The sequence below is a fragment of the Cebus imitator genome, unplaced genomic scaffold (assembly GCF_001604975.1).
Source record: "Cebus imitator isolate Cc_AM_T3 unplaced genomic scaffold, Cebus_imitator-1.0 Scaffold213, whole genome shotgun sequence".
Taxonomy (NCBI): domain Eukaryota; kingdom Metazoa; phylum Chordata; class Mammalia; order Primates; family Cebidae; genus Cebus; species Cebus imitator.
The window spans coordinates 1,082,579-1,093,796 of NW_016107528.1; the positions used below are offsets into that span (position 1 = coordinate 1,082,579).

Here is an 11,218-nt window from a genome sequence, read left to right on the forward strand (position 1 = left end):
TTGAGACAGTGTCTTGCTCAATAGCCCAGGCTGGAGTGCAATGGCATAATCTTGGCTCACTGCAACCTCTGCCTCCCGGGTTCAAGTGATTCTCCTGCCTCAGCCTCCCAAGTAGCTGACTATGTGCCACCACACCGGGCTAAATTTTGTATTTTCAGTAGATATGGTTTTCACCATGTTGGCCAGGCTGTTCTCAAACTCCTGATCTCAAGTGATCCACCCACCTCGGCCTTCCAAAGTGCTGGGATTATAGACGTGAGCCACTGCACTTGGCCAGAAAATGTCTATTTTCAATGATTTATACTTTAATTTTACTTAAAGTCATTTAACCATCTCCAATATCTGAGACCTATGTAGAACCCCCAAATTTTTCCCTGGGTTAGAAGAATTTCAGGTATTAATAGAGAAGATTGGCATGGCCCCTGTGCAAGGATGACACACAAATTTGTGAGGCATTCCATATTTTATAAAATAATTTTAAAAAGAAAAAAAAGAATTTCAGCTATCTGAGAGTAGGAGGTGCTTTCTTGGGGCATCTAAAATTATAAGTAGGCCAGACGCAGTGGCTAACGCCTATAATCCTAGCACTTTGGGAGGCCGAGGCGGGCGATCACCTGAGGTCAGGACTTCCAGACCAGCCTTGCCAACATGGTGAAACACCATCAGTCTCTACTAAAAATACAAAAGTAAGCTGGGCTTGGTGGCAGGAACCTGTAGCTCCAGCTACTCAGGAGGCTGAGGCAAGGGAATAGTTTGAATCCAGGAGGTGGAGGTTGCGGTGAGCTGAGGTCACACCACTGCATTCCAGCCTGGGCATCAAAACAAGACTCCATCTCAAAAAAATAAAATAAAATAAAATAAAATAAAATAAAATAAAATAAAATAAAATGATAAGTAAGGGTCTAATTTTGCACTTCAGTACAAGAGGATAAAGAACCCAGAGTGCTCAAGTCTATACTTATTTTTCATAGTCTTGATTGTTACCTTTTTCTTAGTCAATTTCCATTGACTCAGTGCCTAACCAAAAGGGTTTAGATAAGCAGGGCATTATAGGTGAAAGACAAGTGTACAAAGCTTCATTTAGTGCTAACTAGCTCTGAGAAGTCTTTTTACCCTTTTGGACCCAGCTTCCTTTTTCAGACAATACATCTTTGGATGATCGAAAACAACAACAAAACCTGATAAAGCTCCTTGTAGTTCTAAGAGCCCAAGAGTCTTGAATACAAAGTCTCTATTATGTTCTTCTCTGGATAAAAGAAACTGTAGACTTTATAACATAATCCAGAAAAAAAAAAAAAAAAAAAAAAAAAAAAAAAAAAAAAAAAAAAAAAAAAAAAAAAAAAAAAAACCAAAAGCTACCTTTAGGAAAAAAAAGGGCCTATAGCAAGAAGCTGAAATAAAGAAAGCCTTCTGAGAACACAGAGAACATTTAGCAAAAGGTGGAAAATCTGACTGTACAGTCACAGTCTTCCTCTCCATAACAATAATTTTTCCTCCTCTCACTAAAATAGAGCAATTTTTATTGTCACAAGCACATGTGTATTACTGGCAATAAGGATATAACTGTATAGGACACCTCCTTAAACATCTTCTTTATTTTAAGTTAGGCGGAAATGACTAGGCATTCCCAGGACTTTCTGGGTTGCCATCGTAAGGCCGGTTGCCTCGCCGGCAGGTCGGACACACCCACCCCTGCACTCAGCACCTGACTCTGCACCTGGCACCGGGCTCTGCACTCGGCACCTAGCTCTGCTGCATGGCTCCCTTGGAAGCCTCCGGCTAATGCATCCCTGGCCGGCTCTCGCACTGGAAAACCCGCCCAACAACCTGCCAACCAATAGCGGCCCGCCCCGTCTCAATCCTGCTCCCCTGGACCCAATCAGAGCACCGAGCTGTTGCTCGTTCCTCCTAGCCATAACCACCCCACCCCACCCCACCCCAGGAAGTCAGCGGGACTTCTCTGGCCCCCTTTCCCCAGACCAGAGAACCTTGCCAGGGAGCTGAACAAATTGGCATCTAATTTTCTATACTGGCCTCAGCTTCCTCATTTTAAACTTGGCAATGACCCTTACAGCCATGGATACCTGTCATCCACATCCAGAGCCTGCAGGTTACACTCAGGGACTCTTGCCAGCTCGTTAATAATATCGCTGAAGCCCGCTGCCGCTGCAATATGGACACACGTCTTCCCACGCTCATCGTCATAGTTGATTATAGATGGCCCCTGGTGATGGCTCAGGATGATGGTGCACAGAATCCTATTTCCACTCTGGAAAAGAGAGTCAAGAAAGCCCATCATGTACAATCCAGTGTTTTTCTCTGTCTAGGCATGTTAAGATAAAAATACAAATTTAAAAAGGAAAAAAAAAAGGTGAAAAGAGAAAAGGAAAAGGAAAAAAAAGAATAAAAATACATTGTATCTAAACTCTCCAACAAATTTTCTCTTGTCTCAAGTCACTGCAGAGATTTTTGTCTCCCATAGGAGCTAAATTGTCTTCCATAATTAGTGAATGAAGGATGGACTGAAATTAAATACAGGTGCCATGCACTGACATGCAAACTAGAGTGATGGATGGGCCACCTAGACAACAACTTGCTCATCAGGTCTGACCATTTGTTTCCCCATTTGCTGTAGAGGCTGGCCACTGAGAAAATGACAGAGTTAATCTTAATGATAAAGCAGTGACTATGATGAGTGCTGGCTGGTGGTGCAGTGATGCAGGAAAAAAGCCCGTTTCTGGGTAGGGCCAATGAGCAGGGGGTTGAGAATTTGTCCCAGGGAGCCTGGGAGCAGAACTGTGTAAGCAGAGGCTACACTCCAGTATCAGACTTCCTTTACAAAAACAATTAAAAGATAAAGTGAGAATTTCCAAATGGGGACCACAGAACATTATGCCTTAAGCACAGAGTCGCATCTGAGTACCAGGCCCTCTATGGCTGCACTGGTTACATACCCATAAAGTGGTCTCTGCCTACAAACTTTTTCTTTCTCTTCCTTTCCTCTTCCGTTTTGTGTCTTCTTCCTCCCTCCATCTTTCCTTTGTCTAACAATGATTTTAAATAACTTTGACCAATTGTTTTAAGTTCTGTGGCATGCCTGTTTTTAGAAGTCTGCTAAAGGTTAGGTGAACACACCTAAGCTTTCATCTTAGATAGTCAAGAGACACTTTTCTTTAAAAGCAATAGCCATTCAATAAGGAAAACAGAAGCAAAAAGAGTGTCAGCACAACAATTTTTTTTTTTAGACAGAGTCTTGCTCTGCTGCCCAGGCTGGAGTGTAGTGGCACAATCTCGGCTCACTGCAACCTCTGCCTCCCAGGTTCAAGCGATTCCTCTGCCTCAGACTCTCAAGTAGCTGGGATAACAGGCACGTGTCACCATACCTGGCTAATTTTTTGTATCTTTAGTAGAGATGGGGTTTCACCGTGTTGACCAGGATGGTCTTGAACTCCTGACCTCGTGATCCATCCATCTTGGCCTCTCAAAGTGCTGGGATTACAGGTGTGAACCGCCATGCCCGACAATTTTTTTGTTGTTTTGTTTACAATTTCCAGGAAAAGTAAAGGAATTCAAGTTGTCAAGGTGGTTCAAAGGGCAAAACACCCTGTTCACAGCTTCCCCTCTTGGTGAAAGAAGCACTAAGTGCAAATGGAGAAAACTAAACCCCACCCTCATACTCTCTTCCTTTCACCTCACTTGCCCCTGGGGTGGAGTCATTTTGGAAGTGGCAAACTGAAATAGAGGCTGCTGCTTCTGGGATCCTGCCAGCCAGTCCCAGGCAGCAGGCCTCTTGGCAGCTGGGGTACTGTTGACAGCATTTCTGGATAGTAAAGACAGACTCCACACCTTTACTCTTTTCCTCCAAGATTTCTTTTGTCCTAAATTCTCCAGACAATTCCTTTGCCTGTATACCTGAATCTCACAGCACCATTGTTTGAATTTTTTTTTTCTTTTTTTTGACACACCCGCAAACCCTTTACTTTTCTTGATAAGAAGATCCTCCCAGGAATAATGGTGACAGCTGTATTTACTGTGTGAACCTCTGTGCCTGGCACCTTTCTAAGCCATTTCATGTACTAGCTCATGAACAACAATCCCACTAGGCTGGTACTCTCATTGTCCTCCTACTGTGGAGGAGAAAATGAAGGCATCAGAGATTAAGTAATTTGTCCTCTGTTACAGCTAAGAATGAGCAGATCCAGGATTGACCGTGGAGGCATTGGACTTACCACTACACCATTCTGTCTGTGATCAAAGGAGTGGTCTATTAATTTGATCCTGCATGTTCATACTGGAGGAAGTAAAGTGAAAACTGTTTAGACCTACATCAGTAGTAGTGATGTGTGCCTCGCCAACTGAGAACTCCTTTAGAGTTAATCTTTGGGTACTTGAAAAGTTTCTTCTAGGAAGGTTGCCATGGTACACTCTCAGGATAATTTGAGGGAGCCCTAGAAAACACTAATTTGTAAGCCAAGGCCCTGGGTCATTTGTCTCCTGGTGACAGAATTCCCTTCTTAGTAATCCAGACTGTGTGTCAGCCAAAAATAGGCTTAGACCTGGGAGGCAGAGAAAGTGACAGAGACCAGGAGACACTAGACAAGAAGAAATGGGACTGCAGTCCAGGTGGGTCCTTAGGAAGAATGGAGAGTAGGTTTACATTGGGTAGGAATGTTATTAAATAAGGCAAGGAACAATATTGTACACATCCTATTTGTATGGAGCTCTAGAATTCTACACTGATCAGCCAGATGATGATTGTGAGTTTGCTTTTGTTGTATTTATTTATTTGTTTTTGTTCATGGGTAATCCGTAACATTGCCTTCATGTATTCTGAAAATGACTGGGAACTGAGTCTTAGTCGTTTTCTCTTTACCCATCATGAATGGGGAGAGTTGGGGAAGGCTGACTCATAAGAAGCCTTGCCAAGAAGAAAGCTGAATTAATGTGTAATAATTTTGCTACAGGCAGATTGACAAAACAACAAATCTCAATATCCTAACTGTAGACCCTTGTTATTCTAGCTGACCTTCAAAGGAGTCTAGTGGCAGATTTAAGATCAGTTGGTTGTTTGCTAATGTATATCTGGGGAATATGTTCTATGATGGCTTCTTCTTGGTGGGAACTCCAATCCCCTTCCTTCTCTTGAACACTGGGATGTGTATGCATTGCTTGTCTTGTGGTGGTGGCCATAGAAAGCAGAGGCCAGTGCTTTAGCCTCTGTGTTGCAGTCATTCATCTCTCCTAAAAGGCTGAGAGGTTTTGTGATGTGAGAAGATGATCCTGGCTCATCGGTTGGAGCCAGACATGTTAGACTAGAATGGAGATAAAAGGAAGATCTAGAGTCTATGCTGTGTGACGTTTGAGGGTTGAGGGTCTGGGGCTAACTAGAGAAAGAAATGTGCCCAATATCCCTGGGTTAGAATCTGGACTGCCTTCGTGGTTAGCCCCTTTGGACCAAACTTTTGGTTGGGCTGGACTACAGAGGCTGCCAAATCCCAAAGCCTGGGGCTGCCTCTCCTGGAGAGAAAGCAGAAGATAGAAACAATGGGAGGGGATGAGGCATGGTGACCCTCAGCTGCTGAACTACTTCATTTTTTTTTTTTTTTTTGAGACAAAGTCTTACTCAGTCGCCCAGGCTGAAGTACAGTGGCATGATCTTGGCTCACGGCAAGCTCTACTTCCTAGGTTCAAGTGATTCTCCTTTCTCAGCCTCCTAAGTAGCTGGGATTATAGGTGTATACCACCACATCTGGCTAATTTTTTGTATTTTTAGTAAAGATGGGGTTTCACCATGTTGGCCAGGCTGGTCTCAAACTCCTGACCTCTAGTGATCCACCCGCTTCGGCCACCCAAACAGGTCAGAGTCTTTGCTCCCAGGGTAATGGGGGCTAATTTCCTAAATTCGACTTTCTCATTGTTTACTCTGGACTTAGGCAGCTTGGTGGTTGTCCTCTTTCAAATACTGGAAGCTATGTGGCCGGGTCCCTGCCTGGGTGCTGGATGTACTTGGGCAAATGCTAAACTCCTTTTGTAATAGTTTCCCATCTAGAAACTGGAGGATTGGACTAAATGGTCTGCGGTCCCTTTCACCTCTCAGGCTCTTTCACCGTATGAGGTGAATCCGCTGGTATACAGCATTTATAATTACACATTGGCATTTTGACTATATTGAGAGTTGAAATATATTTATAGGACTTTGACACAGTTCAAACAGTTGGCCACAGATTAACTGTGAGTATGTGTGAGTGTGTACGTGTAATTCCTTACCCATATAACCACATATTGAACAAACATGAAGTAATCATTTTATATTAATGCAGTTATTTTCTTTCTAACCATCCTTGAAAAGTATGCTGCTGAGGAAAATCCCAAGTAAACACATGTTCTAGTAAGTTGGGGAGGGAATCAGGGGTGAAATTTGAGGGATGATAGACGCTTGCCCCTCTTACTGACCTGCCGTGATGCCTAGAATTCTTATTGTTAGAAACACTCCAAGTATTAAGGCATTGTACTCCTATAAGCCTTTGTTAAGCTGCCAATGTTATTCCAGAACTTTTCTTAGATCCATAAGAGAAGTTAGGTCACGGGGCAAACTGCTGCCTCCAAATTGGAGAGACAGGCAGACAGGCAGATATAGGGACTCACAACATACTAGAGCAAAAACCTCTGAGGGAATCTTTAGCTATATATTAATTCTAGACAGAGCAGACTTCAAAGCAAAGAAGGTTGTAGGGAAAAAGAAGGGTATTGCATAATGATAAAGAGGTCAGTTCTCCAAGAAGACATAACAATCCTTATGCACCCAACAACACAGCCTCAAAATATGTGAGGCAAAACCTGATAAACTGCAAGAAGAAACAGATGAGTCTGCTATTATAGTTGAAGACTTCAACGTCCTTCTATCAGAAATGAACAGATCCAGAAAGCAGAAAATCAGTAGAGATATATTTGAACTTAAAAATACAATTAATTTATTGGATACTATTGACATCTACTGACTACTTCATCTAACAGCAAACTACACATTTTAAATGAGCTCACATGGGACCTTCACCAAGATAGATCACAGTCTAGGCCATAAAACAAATTTGTACAAAACTGAAAGAATAGAAATCACACAATTATGCTCTCAGACCACAGTAGAGTTAAACTATAACTATAATCAAAAATAGAAAGATAACTGGAAAATTTCTGAATATGTGGAGATTAAACAACATACTTCCAAATTACACATGGTTCAAAATAAGAAATCTCAAGCTAAATTAAAATACAGCTGGGCGGGGTGGTTCACACTTGTAATCCCAGCACTTTGGGAGGCTATGGCGGGCGGATCATAAGGTCAAGAGATTGAGACCATCCTGGCCAATATGGTGAAACCTCGTCTCTACTGAAAATACAAAAATTAGCTGGGCGTGGTGGTGTGCACTGTAGTCCCAGCTACTCGGGAGGCTGAGGCAAAAGAATCACTTGAACCAGGGAGGCGGTGGTTGCAGTGAGCCGAGACCACGCCACTGAACTCCAGCCTGGTCAACAAGAGCAAAACTGTCTCAGAAAAAAAAAGACAAAAGAAAAAGAAGACTTAAAATTGTTAAGGTATCAGTTCTTCAAAACTTGATCGATAGATTCAATATAGACCCTATCAAAATACTAGAAACTTGTCTTGTTGATATCTACAAACTGATTTTACGGTTTATATGGGGAGGCAAAAGACAGAATAGTCAACAAGATACTGGACAAGAACAAAGTTGGACAACTGACACTACTGAACTTTGGGACTTACTGTAAAGCTACTGTAATCAAGACAATGTGATATTGGCAAAAGAAGAGACAAATAAATCAGTGCAACAGAATGGACAGCCAAGAGATAGACCCACAAAAATATAATCAACTGATACTTGACAAAAACCAAAAGCAATACAATAAAGAAGTAGTGGTGTCACCAAATGGTGCTGAAACAGCTGACATCTACATTCAAAAAAATAAACCTAGACACAGACCTTATAAATACATTATACCTTTCAAAAATTGACTCAAAACTGATCACAGACCTAAATATAAGAACCGAAATTAGGCTGGGTGAGGTGGCTTACACGTGTAATCCCAGCACTGTGGAAAGCCGGGGTGGGAGGCTCGAGTGAGTACAGGAGTTCAAGACCAGCCTAGGCAACATGGTAAAACCTCATCTCTAAAGAAAATACAAAAAATTACCGAGGCATTGTGGTATGTGCCTGTAGTCCCAGCGACTCAGGAGGCTGAAGTGGATCACTTGAGCCCAGGAGGTCCAGGCTGCAGTGAGCCGTGATTGTGTCACTGCACTCCAGCCTGGATGAGACAGAGTGAATTCTAAAATTATAAGAATTCCAGGAGATGCTCTTTCCCTAAGCGATCTGAGCTAATCTGTTAAAATGGTTCACTATTCACTTGACCCAGAGAACCCCACAAAATCATGCAAATCAAGAGGTTCAAGTCTTCATATTCACTTTAAGAATGCTTGTGAAGCTGCCAGGCCATCAGGGTATTCATATACAAAAAGCCATGACGTATCTGAAAGGTGTTTCTTTACAAAAACAGTGTGTACCATCCCGACATTACAACGGTGGAGTTGGCAGGTGTGCCCAGGACAAGCAGTGGGGCTAGATGGAAGGTTGGTGGCCCAAAAAGAGTGAGGAATTTTTGCTGTATATTCTTAAAAATGCAGAGAGTAATGCTGAACTTATGGATTTCGATGTAGATTCTCTGGTCAATGAATAAAACTCCTAAGACGTGCCGCTGGACCTACGGAGCTCATCATCGGATTAACCCATACATGAGCTCTCCCTGCCACACTGAGACAATCCTTACTGAAAAGGAACAAAGTGCTTTTAAACCAGAAGAGGAGGTTGCCCAGAAGAAAAAGATACCCCAGAAGAAACTGAAGAAACAAAAACTTACGACATGGGAGCAAATTCAGCATTAAAATAGATGCAATTAAAAGTAAAAGAAAAAAAAAAAGAATTCCAGGAGGTAACAGGAGCAAAATCTAGATGATCTCAGGTTTGGTGATAAATTTTAGATACCAAAATAATGATCCATGGAAGAAAAAATTGATAACTTAGACTTCATTAAAATCAAAAACTTCTCTGTGAAGGACACTGCCAAAAGAATAAGAGGACAGGCCCCAAGCTGGAAGAAAATATTTGCAAAAGGCATATCTGATAAAGGACTATTGTCCAAAATATGCAAAGAATTCCTAAAACTCAAAAGTAAGAAAACAAACAATGATTTTTAAGTGGGCCACAGACCTTTATAGACAGCTCCCAAAGAAAAAATTTGCAAATAACTAATAAGCCCATCAAAAGATGCACCACATCATATGCCATCAGAAAAACACAAACTAAAACACGAGATAGCACAGTACATTGATTAGGATGGCTAAACTCCAGAACACTTACAATACCAAACACTGGCAAGGATATGGAACAACAGGAACTCTCATTCACTGCTGGTGGAAGTGCAAAATGGTACAGCCACTCTTGAAGACAGCTTGGCGGTCTCTTACAAAACTAAACATACCCTTGCCATAGGATCCAGCAATTGTGCTCTTTGATATATACCCAAAGGAACCGAAAATTTATGTTTACACAAAAAGCTGTGCACAGATGTTTATAGTGGTTTTATTCATAATTGCCAAAGCTGGGACACAACCAAGATGTCCTTCCATAGGTGAATAGATAAATAAACTGTGGTAAATCCATACAATGGAATATTAATCAGTGCTAAAAAGAAATGAGCTATTAAGTCATGAACAGACACAGAGGAAATGCAAATGCATATTACTAGACAATTTGAAAAAGCTACATTCAGTATGATTCCAACTGTACAACATTCTGGAAAAGGTAAAACTATGGAGACAGTAAAAAGATCAGTGGTTGCTAGGGCTTAGTGTAAGAATGGAAAAAAATCAGGGGAACTCAGAGGACTCTTAGGGCAATGGAGCTATTCTGCATGATACTTTAATGATGAATACATGTCATTATACCTTCGTCCAATCCCACAGAATGTACCACCACATCAACTATGGTAAACTATGGAGTTTGGGCATTGATGACCTGTCAACGTAGACTATCAACTGTAACGAGTATACCATTGTAGTGGGAGATGTTAGTAATGGAGGAGGCAATTTATTGTCAGGGGAGGCAGAAGATATTAATAGGTGAAGATATATCTGCTATTTTCCTCTCAGTTTTGTTGGGAACTTAAAATTGCTTTAGAAAACTAAAGTTTTTGCATGAAATATTTTTTCCTCAGAGAGAACCCAGTAAGCCACTAACCCCATTGGCTGAGATAAATGAATTTATTGGACTGAATCAATGAACACCTCTTTAGGAACCTAAGGTTCACCAAGCTCTGTTCTGGGTGTTAAGAGACATTTCGATGAATAAGGCACATTGCCCTTAGGCCCACAGTCTAGAAGGAAGACACAGGCACCTCACCAATTTTAACAAAGTCCTAGAAGTAGTGTGGAGGGAACAATTTGGAAAGGGAGCTCAACAGAGAAGGTGACACTTAGTTGGGTTTTGAGAAGTAAGAAAGAATAAGCAGAAGGAGCGATATAGGGAGTGCAAGAAGAAAGAAGTCTTTCACCCAAGTGGAAGAGTGTGATGGCGAGGGAGACAGAAGGAATCTTTATGATGTATTGCGGGGATTACTAATATTCCAGTGTGACTGGAGCCAAGATTATGTGAGCTAGACAGGAAAGGTCAGGGATAGGGAGCCAAGGACCAACAGTGACCATAATTGTTTTGGTATAATAATAGCTATGTTGGTACATGTCTTTGTGATTTGTTGGAAGAGCTCTGTAAGAATAGATTGGAAGGCCAAGTGTGGTGGCTCACGCCTGTAATCCCAACACTTGAGAGGCCTGGGTGGGAGGATGGCTTGAGTCCAGGAGTTCAAGACCAGCATACATGGTGAGACCTTGTCTCTACTTAAAAAAAAAAAATTAGACTGATGCCCTTTATGGCCTCAGCCCACATGCACCCAGGTGAAATGAAAAAAAAAAAAAGGGCCGGGCACGGTGGCTCAAGCCTGTAATCCCAGCACTTTGGGAGGCCGAGGCGGGTAGATCACGAGGTCAAGAGATCGAGACCATCCTGGTCAACATGGTGAAACCCCGTCTGTACTAAAAAAAAATACAAAAAATTAGCTGGGCATGGTGGCATGTGCCTGTAATCCCAGC

The 11,218-nt window shown here is 41.9% G+C and overlaps 1 protein-coding gene and 1 non-coding gene across 2 annotated transcripts in view; one reads left to right on the forward strand and one right to left on the reverse strand.

Moving 5' to 3' along the window:
• Positions 1–11,218, reverse strand: part of ANKRD55 (ankyrin repeat domain 55) — a 131,363-nt gene that overhangs the window by 28,670 nt on the left and 91,475 nt on the right. Inside the window, exon 8 of the mRNA XM_017548687.2 lies at positions 2,085–2,269. Within this exon, the coding sequence (XP_017404176.1) occupies positions 2,085–2,269 (185 nt within the window). The remainder of the gene's footprint in view (positions 1–2,084; positions 2,270–11,218) is intronic.
• Positions 363–467, forward strand: LOC119474127. The gene has a single exon (XR_005203419.1). It is a non-coding gene; the product is annotated as a U6 spliceosomal RNA (small nuclear RNA).